Consider the following 12,791-nt stretch of genomic DNA (forward strand, 5'->3'; position numbering starts at 1 on the left):
CACAGTAAAAGCATGCTCATTGTTAATATGCAGGCAATGTGTCCTTTTTCATCTCTATCTGACCCTGGGTGTATACAGCTTCACGTAGCTGACTGGGCACTACTATTTTTACATTTCTCACCAGCACTTGCTTCTCCTCAGTGCTGCAGACCCATCTCTCCCTCTCCTGTGCACCTGACAAGCACCACTTCTTTGAGTTATTGTCAGTAGTTATCACCTAAGACTGGACTCACACTGCCTTATTTCTCGTGCGATAATCGCATCGCACTGCACGGCCTGGCCGGCACCTCTACTGACCTGAGCATGACAGCATGATGGATTTCTATGGCTCAGGTCAGAAGAGCCGACAGCCAGTGCGAGTTTTACGATTCGATTCTTTAACAAGAAATACGGCAGTGTGTCTCTGCCCTAAAGGCCCCATCTCACACAGCAAGATCGCTAGCGAGATCGCTAACGCGTCATCGATTTGTGACGCAACAGCGATCTCGCCTGCGATCTTGCTACATGTGACACGCAGCAGTGACCGGCCCCCTGCTGGATATCGCTGATCATGCAGGAATGTCCTGGGCCATTTTTTCGTCGTCGGCGTCCCGCTGGCTAGCATGCATCTCTGTGTTTGATCGCTGGATCGTTGCTGCGTCGCTGAAAGAGATCTGCCTGTTTGGCAGCTTACTAGCGATCATTTAGCAACGCACCAGCGATCCCTACCAGGTCGTATCATTGTCGGGATCGCTGGTGCGTCGCTAAGTGAAACGGGACCCTAAGTGTAGTATTTGGCTTATGCTTCTGTGTACTCTTTGCTCCTGCACAGTACCCTGCCTGGCCGATCTTATCTTCTGCCATCTGCATCACTATAGCTGCAATGGGGTTTTACATAATTAGCTTGTTCTAGCAGAGCTCCACTCTCCTGAACGCCTCCACAACAGAAGTACAACGCTGTATTTGCTGCCTGCTGCTGACAGATCAGTGATGTGAAACTGCAAATGCTTGTTGATACAAGTGCAGAAGATAATCTTTTGTAATATGCATCAATAGTGTGACATTTGCACTTTTACATCACTGAACTTTTAGTAGCAAGTATTAAACACAGCTTTCCTTATCTCAACTCTTGCAGTATATCGCTCCTCTCAGCTCCTGTAAACAGAGCTCCCTGCAGTGGTATATTTCTCTTCTCAGCTCCTTTTATACCGAGCTCCATCCTGCAGTATATGTATCATGGGTTTACCGCGACAGAGAGGAGCCAGAAGACCTCAGCATCTGATTTCTCCTGCTATTGCACTGTTTAGAAGCACTTCAGATTCATATTAAGAAGGGTTTTTTTTGTAGCAGTGTAGGGGTTAATCTGCTCAGTTGAGAGCTCCTTGAGGTTTTCCTGCATTAAAGCTCTCAGCTGTTCACTGTTAGTTCTATATAATCAGGGCCCTGGCTAGCACTTATTACCAGAGCTAGATTATACTGCATGGTAAGGAGATGGTGGTTGTTATTTGAGAAGGCATTTGGTGGATTTATCTAAGACTGTTGCCAGGTTTTGAGTGTCTGATAATTCCTCTCCTCCTACATTGGTTTTACCCCATCCTTCACTCCCCAGTGTTTACCTCTGCTGTTTGTGTGAGTATATTTGTATGATTGGTATTTTCCTTTATCCCTGTTTGTATTACCTTGTTAGTCTGGTTGGTGTATTACGGTACACTACTACTCCCTTCTTCCCTGGGTGGGGGGCTGAGGGTGGATTCAGGAGTTAAGGCAAGATATGTGGCCCTGGTGTCTTCACCATCAGAAGTAATCCAATGAAGAGGGAGAGCTAGGGCTCCCCTAGTATTAGGGACAGGGAAGGAGCCCCTGGTCCCAGGACACCTGACAACAGAGTCCTGACAATATCTCTTCTTTTGATCTCCTGTACACAAAGCCAATCTTGCAGTATATCTTTATTCTCAGGCCCTCTATGTACAGATCATGTAGGTACCACTGCTTCCTGATATGAAATCCTGCAGTGCAATGACTTCATGTGTAAGCAGTAATCACACATGAACAGATGGTGCATATTTTTATTTTATAAAGATGCATTTGGTATTACACATGCAGGATCGTGTATTGGTCAACCTACACAAATATAAGTATTTACTAAAAATCAGTTTGTTTGTTTTTTCAAACCAATGCCTTTAATGGTTAGACAATTTGGAGGTTTTATGTAATATACAATACTATTAAGACCCTGATGTTGATGGTGCGCTAAAAAGAGACAGAGGAGCAGGATCTCCTCTGTGTGCTCTGCATGGGCCATATCATAGTTCCTAATCTGCACTGAAACTCGAGCCAAGGCCAGGAAAAAGGGACAGAAAAAAATTCCAGACACAAAGCATAAAATAACTGTAACTGGTGGTAATCTTCACATACTGTACATACATATGACCACTTGAAAAAAATAACCTGAAATGATAGGTGGACTTTAACTGTGGAGAAAAAGTATTTAATCTACAGTGGGGAAAAAAAGTATTTAGTCAGTCAGCAATAGTGCAAGTTCCACCACTTAAAAAGATGAGAGGCGTCTGTAATTTACATCATAGGTAGACCTCAACTATGGGAGACAAACTGAGAAAAAAAAATCCAGAAAATCACATTGTCTGTATTTTTTTCATTTTATTTGCATATTATGGTGGAAAATAAGTATTTGGTCAGAAACAAGCAATCAAGATTTCTGGCTCTCACAGACCTGTAACTTCTTCTTTAAGAGTCTCCTCTTTCCTCCACTCATTACCTGTAGTAATGGCACCTGTTTAAGCTTGTTATCAGTATCAAAAGACACCTGTGCACACCCTCAAACAGTCTGACTCCAAACTCCACTATGGTGAAGACCAAAGAGCTGTCAAAGGACACCAGAAACAAAATTGTAGCCCTGCACCAGGCTGGGAAGACTGAATCTGCAATAGCCAACCAGCTTGGAGTGAAGAAATCAACTGTGGGAGCAATAATTAGAAAATGGAAGACATACAAGACCACTGATAATCTCCCTCGATCTGGTGCTCCACGCAAAATCCCACCCCGTGGGGTCAGAATGATCACAAGAACGGTGAGCAAAAATCCCAGATCCACGCGGGGGGACCTAGTGAATGAACTGCAGAGAGCTGGGACCAATGTAACAAGGCCTACCATAAGTAACACACTACGCCACCATGGACTCAGATCCTGCAGTGCCAGACGTGTCCCACTGCTTAAGCCTGTACATGTCCGGGCCCGTCTGAAGTTTGCTAGAGAGCATTTGGATGATCCAGAGGAGTTTTGGGAGAATGTCCTATGGTCTGATGAAACCAAACTGGAACTGTTTGGTAGAAACACAACTTGTCGTGTTTGGAGAAAAAAGAATACTGAGTTGCATCCATCAAACACCATACCTACTGTAAGGCATGGTGGTGGAAACATCATGCTTTGGGGCTGTTTCTCTGCAAAGGGGCCAGGACGACTGATCCGGGTACATGAAAGAATGAATGGGGCCATGTATCGTGAGATTTTGAGTGCAAACCTCCTTCCATCAGCAAGGGCATTGAAGATGAAACGTGGCTGGGTCTTTCAACATGACAATGATCCAAAGCACACCGCCAGGGCAACGAAGGAGTGGCTTAGTAAGAAGCATTTCAAGGTCCTGGAGTGGCCTAGCCAGTCTCCAGATCTCAACCCTATAGAAAACCTTTGGAGGGAGTTGAAAGTCCGTGTTGCCAAGCGAAAAGCCAAAAACATCACTGCTCTAGAGGAGATCTGCATGGAGGAATGGGCCAACATACCAACAACAGTGTGTGGCAACCTTGTGAAGACTTACAGAAAACGTTTGACCTCTGTCATTGCCAACAAAGGATATATCACAAAGTATTGAGATGAAATTTTGTTTCTGACCAAATACTTATTTTCCACCATAATATGCAAATAAAATGAAAAAAAAACAGACAATGTGATTTTCTGGATTTTTTTTTCTCAGTTTGCCTCCCATAGTTGAGGTCTACCTATGATGTAAATTACAGACGCCTCTCATCTTTTTAAGTGGTGGAACTTGCACTATTGCTGACTGACTAAATACTTTTTTCCCTACTGTATATCTTGTAATGTAAATAAATATTGGTCCTAATATGCCGTAGTCCAAAATAAATTAAATAATCACCTGTCTCCTTGCCGTCAGAGGAACCATTAGCACCTTCATTTTTCATAAACTGTTTGCGCTCATATTTAGCGCGGATCCACTGTTCTCGTAAGACACTGCAAGCAACGGGGAATAAAAAGAACTTATAAAGCGTTAACTCTGCAGGGGAAGAATGTGCCTTAGTATGAGAAGCACAGGGAAGTAAGCAGCATGTTAGTCACTGTTTGGTGAGTGTCTACAACCAGCATTACTGATAAGGATCACAAAAGCAAACGTGGAATGTTCAATCACAACATGCACAGTCAGATTTTGGAATGTTATACAAAAAAATGAACACAGTTGGATCAACAAACATGGAGGCATCTGAGCAGGACATTCCACTTCCTTGTTTCTCAGGTGGGAAATATTAGCATATCCTCGGCATAGAGCATCAATGTCTGATCAGCCGGGGTCCGGCACTCAGCACCTCTGACAATTGGCTGTTATCAGTGCCAGCAGACGCTGGGCGAAAGCAGTCACTTGCGGAGCTGGCCATCTACTTGTCGTGGTTGCTGCAGAGTACTACACATCTGCCTACTACACAAATCAGAATTCTGCTAATTAGCATTCTGTGCACAGGGACCGGACTGTACACTACTTCTTCTCCTCCCGGCTGTGATTCCCCGATCCCTCCACCTGCCACCAGTCTGTGATTCCCCAGTCCAGAGGAGGGATTCAGCCGGTTCTCCCCGGTTCGGTGGAACCGGTTGTTAAAAAAGCAGCCGGTTCCCCGAACCGGGGAGATCCAGAGCCGCAATCCAGTACTTTGTGTTGCAGCGGTGCCAGCACGCAAGGAGAGAACTAGGAGGACTCTTGCTCTGCTTTGAATTCCTAGACCTAGCCCCGCCCGCCGGATACCACGCACTGATACGTCCGTGCACTCTGACTGAGCACACACCCTGCCGGACCCCAGCGGCCCCTGCGCACTGATACCTGCGGCAGTGCAGTGTGGCTATTGGTCTGGATGAGTCGTCACCGCGCGCTACGCGCGCCACTACCTACCCAGTGTGAGCTGTGCTGTGCGGCCTGCGTGCCATCATCCTCATCACCCCGGTCACCGGTGCAGTGGTGTGCTGCCAGTGTGTGTGCAGCATGGTGTAGCAGGACGGTGCGTGCAGTGCGGGGGCTATCCAGGAGGCCTGTTCAAACGCCGCCAGGACTTCAGACGCAGCCTGTGTGTACCACTCCAGGCCACGCCAGGTCAGAGCCCAAGGTGACATGACAGTGTTAAACCATGTGTGCAGCTGCTTGCCCCAAAATGTGCCCTGAAATGTCCCAAGTTTGCCCTGGGCCTGTACTGCATGCCCCAAAATGTAACCTAGTATGCCCTCTCTGTGTGTCCCCACGTGCTGTGCTCTGAAATGTGCCCTGAAATCAATGTCCCAAGTATGCCCTGGGCTTGTGCTGCATGCCCCCAAATCATTTTGGGGCACGCAGCACAGGCCCAGGGCATACTTGGGACATTGATTTCAGGGCACAGCATGTCGGGACACACAGAGGGCATACTAGGTACATTTTGCCTAGTATGCCCTCTGTGTGTCCCGACATGTTGTGCCCTGAAATGTGCCCTGAAATCAATGTCCCAAGTATGCCCTGGGCCTGTGCTGCGTGCCCCAAAATATACCTAGTATGCCCTCTCTGTGTGTCATCACGTGCTGTTCTCTGAAATGTGCGCTGAAATGTACCACGTATACTCTGTGTGCTGTTCCCCATAATGCACCAAGTTACAAGTATAACCTATATGTGCTGTGCCCATTAATGTGTCCTGTACCAGGACTGCACCAATGCCAGGTCAGAGCCCAAAATGTGTCCAGTGCCTCATTATTTTGGATGCCCGATTATGTGCCCTGTGCCTCCTCCTGTACAGTCTGAGTTTGCCTTGTTTTGTGCTGGGCCTCGCATCTCATTACGGATATTACTCTATAGATCAGGAGTCCCCAGCCTGTAGCTCGGGAGCCACATGTGGCTCGCGGTTCCGTGAATTGTGGCTCGCGACTGTCGCGACTGGCTGCCAGCTTGGTGCCCCTACTTGTATATGAGGAAAAGGTGTGGCTTAAAATGGGTGTGGCTTAAAATGGGTGTGGCTTAAAATGGGTGTGGTTTTCCTACACACAAACACAGAACCTGTTGTTAAAAATTTGAATCCCACACCTGCCCCAGTCCCTCTGCGGCCCCCGGTCTATGATTCCCTAGCCCCTCTGCCTGCCTCCAGTCTGTGATTAACAGGTCATTGCTGAGAGTTAAAACAGAAAAGGTCATTTATAGACCAGAGGCAGGTGGAGGGGCCAGGGAAACACAGACTGGTCGCAGGTGGAGGGACTGGGGAATCTCAGACCGGGAGCAGGCAGAGGGACTGGGGAATCACAGACCAGAGGCAGGCGGAGGGGCCGGGGAATCAGAGACCGGAGGTAGGAGGAGGGGCCGGGGAATCTCAGACCGGGAGGGGAAGACCCAGCGTACAGTCCGGCCCCTGTGCACCAAAAGCTACTGTAAATAGAAGAAAAATTAAAATGCTGATTAAAAAAGAACCGCAAAGGGGATTTCTTCACCAAATATATCAATTTAATCTATACTAACAGGCCCATCACAATCACTTTGTTACTATACATTACAAAATCACAGACAGGTTCTCTTTAATGTCAGAAAAGCCAAATATGCCATGTACGCTGGGTTTTCTCCTTCCGGTCAGTGATTCTCCGGCCCCTCCTCCTGCCCCCAGTCTGTGATTCCCTAGCCCCTCCGCCTGACCCCGAATTGTTATTCCCCAGTCCCTCCCCCTGCATCCGGTCTGTGACTCCCCAGCCCCTCCGCCTGCCTCCGGTCTGTGATTCCCTAGCCCCTCCTTTTGCCCCCGGTCTGTGATTCCCAAGTCCCTCTGCCTGCCACCAGTCTCTAATTCCCAAGTCCCTCTGCCTGCCACCAGTCTCTAATTCCCCAGTACATCTGCCTGCCACCGGTCAGTGATTCCCCAGTCGCTCCACCTTCCCCCAGGTCTGTGAATGACAGGTAACTGCTGAGATTTCAAACAGAGGAGGTCATTTATAGACCAGAGGCAGGCGGAGGGGCTAGGGAATCACTGACCAGAGGCAGGCGGAGGGGCCAGGGAAACACAGACCTGGGGCAGGCAGGAGGGCTGGGGAATCACAGACGGGAGGCAGGCGGAGGGGCTGGGTAATCACAGACTGGTGGCAAGCGGAGGGGCTGGGGAATCACAGACCTGAGGCAGGAGGAGGGGCCGGTGAATCACAGACCGGTAGGAGAAGACCCAGCGTACAGTCGGACCACTGTGCACCGAAAGCTAAATAGAAGAAAAATTAAAATGGTGATTAAAAAAGAACCACAAAGGGAAGTTCTTCACCAAAGATATCAAATTAATCTATACTAGCAAGTCCATCACAAACACGTTGTTTCTTTACTTTACAAAATCACACTGACAGGTTCTCATTAATGTTAGAAAAGTCAAATATGCTATGTAGTCCTAATATTTGACTGTTCTCATCATGGCAACAGTGGAAGATCGGCTCACTTAGCTGCTCCCCGGGGTAGATACAGGAACACTTCATGTTAAAGTCTTTGGGTGGTTTATTCTTCACAAACCATAGACCCCAAAATAGTAACAAAACATAGCTTTTATGGCATAAATGAAAAGAAAAAGTCCATACAAAATCGTTCCCAGTATGGCTCCCGCCTTCTGGGACAACCACGCATGGCAGCTCTTTCTGGAGCTTCAGCCTGGACGCTTCCTTCCTCCGAACAGCACAGACAGCCCCAAAAAAACACTGGCTGGACATTTAACTTGGTCCAACCACACCCTTGAGGAGGAGATATGGTGAGTAGGCGTCCCGTCCATCTCTTATCCAATCACCAAAACCCAGACCCTGGAAACGACCGATTTACAACTCAGCACATATCATGCTGGGGGGAAACTTATGAGTTTTACATCACGCAGGATAACAACCTTTGCAACACATATCTCCCCTCACATACTGCGCCAGTGACCCTGTAACACAACGTATCTCCAAATATAAAAGTAAAGAGCAAATTAACTTCTCACTTATGAACTATTATTTAATTAGTGTGGAAGTATCATTTAGTAGTCTGACCATCAATTCTGCAAAACTAATCCAGAGCTCATATAACTTGTCTTAAAAAAAAGTTAAATAAAAACATAAACACCCACATTAACCATAGCAACTATTTTCGTCATTACCAGACAAATAAGGTGGAAAAAAAGAAGTGGCAGAGCAATCCTGATAAGAGTACTTACTGGCAGTCGGTATGTGTGGGTCTGTAGTAATAGATGGGAACATGAGCCTCATATTTAGCTTTAGCTTCATCATTGCCATGCCGATCAAGAAACTAAGAATTCAAAAAAGAATAAAAACAGTTAAAATGAAACAAGGAAATATGAATGAGGAACTATGCATATTGTTATGTAAGAGAAAATGTTATCCACAGGTATAGTGCAGGTGAGTGGTACAACATGTCTTTAGCTGCATTTACACAGGACGATATTCCTGCAGATTCTAACCATAACGACCCATCGTTCACAATAATTTTGTAATGTAAATGAGCTGAGCTACTGAACGATGTGTCCACAAATGCTCATTCATTCTACATGAAAATGTTTAGGTAAGCAAAAAAAATCTCGTTCCACTTTTGAAGATTGTTTAATGCAAATAGGCATTGTTCGCTCGGTCAACAATTTCAAAAGTCCTAAATAAGGTATGTTATGTATCGAGGCAATAAATAGTTCAGGGCTGCTGTAGGGTACCGTTACACCTAGCGATGCACCAGCGATCCTGACTAGCGATATGACGCGGTCAGGATCGCTGGTGCATCGCTAGGTGGTCGCTAGTGAGCTGCCACACAGGCAGATCTCACCAGCGACATCGCTGGGGACGGGGATCGCTACTTACCTGTCAGACGTGGCGATCCTGCGTCCTCCCGCCTGGCTCCACGCGTCGCTCGTCGTCACAGCAGGAAGCGCCGCAGGAAGTGACCGACGAGGAATGGTCCAGCAGCTTCTCGCGCGATCAGCGATAACCAGCGGGGGAGCCGGTCGGAGGTATCACATGCAGCGATATCGCTAGCAATATCGCTGTAACGTCATAAAATCGGTGACTTTACAGCGATATTGCTAGCGATATCGCAGTGTGTAACGGGGGCTTTAGGCAAAGTGGGGTCCTGGACAAAAGTTTAAAGTGGGGCCCTAAATGCTGACCTTGCACCATCACAATCAAACATGTAGGTTGCATTTACACGCACTGAGATCATACTGTTAAACGAATGCAATCGACAATACTGAAGCCTCTCAGCTTTTGTTTATCCGCCTCTTTACACAGGTTGACGAAGAATGATGGGCACAAAACAATCACTAGTAGATCAAGCTGTCCCCATATAGTATTATGTTATAAGCAGCACATCTGCAGTTTACTCGGGCGATGTGCTGCTGAGAACAGAAGCTCATACATTCTGATGTCCTTACTAATATATACTGTTGTGTTCAAAAGTTTACATACCCCGGCAGAATTTTTGCTTTCTTGGCCATTTTTCAGAGAATATGAATGATAACACCACAACTTTTTCTCCACTCATGTTTAGTGGTTGGGTGAAGCCATTTATTGTCAAACTACTGTGTTTTCTCTTTTTAACCCCTTTACCCCCAAGGGTGGTTTGCATGTTAATGAACAGGCCAATTTTTAAAATTCTGACCACTGTCCCTTTAGGAGGTAATAACTCTAGAACGCTTCCATGGATCCAGGTGTTTCTGACATTGTTTTCTCGTGACATATTGTACTTCATGATAGTGGTAAAATTTCTTTGATCTGACTTGCGTTTATTTGTAAAAAAAAATAAAATAAAATACAAATTTGGAAAAATTTTGAAAATTGCGCAATTTTCCAACTTTGAATTTTCATGCCCTTAAAACAGAGAATATGTCACACAAAATAGTTAATAAATAACATTTCCCACATGTCTACTTTACATTAGCACAATTTTGGAACCAAAATTTTTTTTTTGTTAGGAAGTTATAAGGGTTAAAAGTTGAGCGATTTGTCATTTTTACACCATTTTTTTTTTAGGGACCACACCAATTTGAAGTCACTTTAAGGGGTTTATAAAATAGAAAATACCCAAAAGTGACACCATTCTAAATACTGCACCCATGAAGGTGCTCAAAATCACATTCAAGAAGTGTATTAACCCTTCAGGTGCTTTACAGGAATTTTTGGAATGATTAAAAAAAATGAACATTTAACTTTTTTTCACAAAAAATTTACTTCAAATCCAATTTGTTTTATTTTACCAAGGGTAACAGGAGAAATTGGACCCCAAAAGTTATTGTACAATTTGTCCTGAGTATGCAGATACCCCATATATGCAGGTAAACCACTGTTTGGGCGCATGGGAGAGCTAGGAAGGGAAGGCGCGCCATTTGACTTTTCAATGCAAAATTGGCTGGAATTGAGATTGGACGCCATGTCATGTTTGGAGAGCCCCTGATGTGCCTAAACAGTGGAAACCCCCCACACGTGACAACATTTTGGAAAATAGACCACCTAAGGAACTTATCTAGATGTGTGGTGAGCACTTTGATCCCACAAGTGCTTCACAGAAGTTTATAATGTAGAGCCGTAAAAATAAAAAATCATATTTTTTTACAAAAATTATCATTTCGCCCCCAATTTTTTATTTACCCAAGGGTAACAGGGGAAATTGGACCATAAAGATTGTTGTGCAATTTGTCCTGAGTATGCTGATACCCCATATGTGGGGGTAAACCACTGTTTGGGCGCATGGTAGAGCTCGGAATGGAAGGAGCACCGTTTGACTTTTCAATTCAAAATTGGCTGAAATTGAGATCAGATGCCATGTCGCGCTTGGAGAGCCCCTGATGTGCTTAAACAGTGGAAACCCCCCAATTCTAACTCCAACCGTAACCCTAACACAACCCTAACCCTAATCCCAACCCTAACCATAACCCTAACCACAAACCTAACCCTAACACACACCTAACCCTAATCCCAACTCTAACCCTAATCCCAACCCTAACTTTAGCCCCAACCCTAAGTTGACGTTTTTATTGATACCATTTCCAGGCACATGACTTTTTCTATTGCTCTTTATTCCGATTTTTGTGAGACAGAATGAACAAAAGCCAGCGTTTCATGAATTTCTTTTGGTAGGGAGGCATTTACACCGTTCTGCATGTGGTAACAATCATAAAGCAGTTTTATTCTTCAGGTCAGTACGATTACAGTGATACCTCATTTATATCTTTTTTTATGTTTTGGCGCTTTTATACAATAAAAACTATTTTATATAAAAAATAATTATTTTTGCATTGCTTTATTTTGAGAGATATAACGTTTTTATTTTTTCGCTGATGATGCTGTATGAGGGCTTATTTTTTGCGGGACGAGATGACGTTTTCAGCGGTAGCACGTTTATTTATATCTGTCTTTTTGATCGCGTGTTATTCCACTTTTTGTTCGGCGGTATGATGATAAAGCATTTTTTTTGCCTTTTTTTATGGTGTTCACTAAAGGGTTAACTAGTGGAATAGTTTTATAGGGCGGATCGTTACGGACGCGGCGATACTAAAAATATGTGTATTTTTATTGTGCAGATTTTTTTTATTTAAATATTTATTTATTGAATAAATATTGATTTTTTTTATTGACCTGAGAGATTTCCTGGTCATCACTGCGCATGACAGGAAGTCTCTCAGCAGTGGAGACCCGGATGTCTTTGTGACGACTCCGGGTCTCCATGGCAGTGATCGGGACCCCGCGTCATGCTGCTGGGTCTCCAATCCAAAGGCAGAGGGGCTGTCACAGCTGACAGTCCCTCTGCCTGTTCCCAGAACGCTGCGATCATGTTTGATCGCAGTGTCCTGGGGGTTAAAGTGCCAGGAGCCGTCCGTGACGGCTCCTCGCATTTAGTGCTGGGTGTTAGCTGTAATAATCAGCTGACACCCGGCCGCAATCAGTGGCACTCCCCCTGTGAGCATGGCTGATCGCATATGACATACTATTCCGTCCATGGGAATTAAGTCCCAGGGCTCATAGACGGAATAGTATGTCATATGTCAGAAAGGGGTTAAATCATAATGACAACCCAAAACATCCAAATGATCCTGATCAAAAGTTCACATAACCTGGCGATTCTGGCCTGATAACATGCACAGAAGTTGACACAAATGGGTTTGAATGGCTACTAAAGGTAACATCCTCACCTGTAACCTGTGATAAATGCCAGGAAAATTGTTCGGGATGCAAAGAAAAACCCACAAATAACATCAGCCGAAATACTGGACTCTCTGAAAACTAGCGGTGTGGCTGATTCAAGATGCACAATAGGGAGGCACTTGAAGAAAAATGGACTGCATGGTCGAGTCGCCAGAAGAAAGCCATTACTGTGCATAGCCCACAAAGTATCTCGCCTGCAATACGCAAAACAGCACAGAGACAAGCCTCGTAGGTGCGCTTCTACCTGGTGAAAACTGTCAACTCGCTCTTTCGACATGCACACTTCCTGAGTCAGGTTGTCAACTTGACCCTCTAGCTGTCTGGTGATAGCGGTCAAATTGGAGTCACCACTCACCCTGTCATTCAGGAAC

The 12,791-nt window shown here is 45.3% G+C and overlaps 1 protein-coding gene across 2 annotated transcripts in view; it reads right to left on the bottom strand.

The window, feature by feature from the left end:
- The window catches only part of LOC141052291 (arf-GAP with dual PH domain-containing protein 1-like), a 75,590-nt gene that overhangs the window by 27,160 nt on the left and 35,639 nt on the right, over positions 1-12,791 (bottom strand). For both annotated transcript variants that reach the window (XM_073549489.1, XM_073549490.1), the window contains 2 exons: positions 8,433-8,524; positions 4,148-4,242 (listed from right to left, as the gene is read on the bottom strand). In XM_073549489.1, the coding sequence (XP_073405590.1) occupies positions 4,148-4,242; positions 8,433-8,524 (187 nt within the window). The remainder of the gene's footprint in view (positions 1-4,147; positions 4,243-8,432; positions 8,525-12,791) is intronic.

This window comes from Dendrobates tinctorius, unplaced genomic scaffold, assembly GCF_039654945.1.
Source record: "Dendrobates tinctorius isolate UK_male_01 unplaced genomic scaffold, ASM3965494v1 ptg000159l, whole genome shotgun sequence".
NCBI classification, from domain to species: Eukaryota; Metazoa; Chordata; class Amphibia; order Anura; family Dendrobatidae; genus Dendrobates; species Dendrobates tinctorius.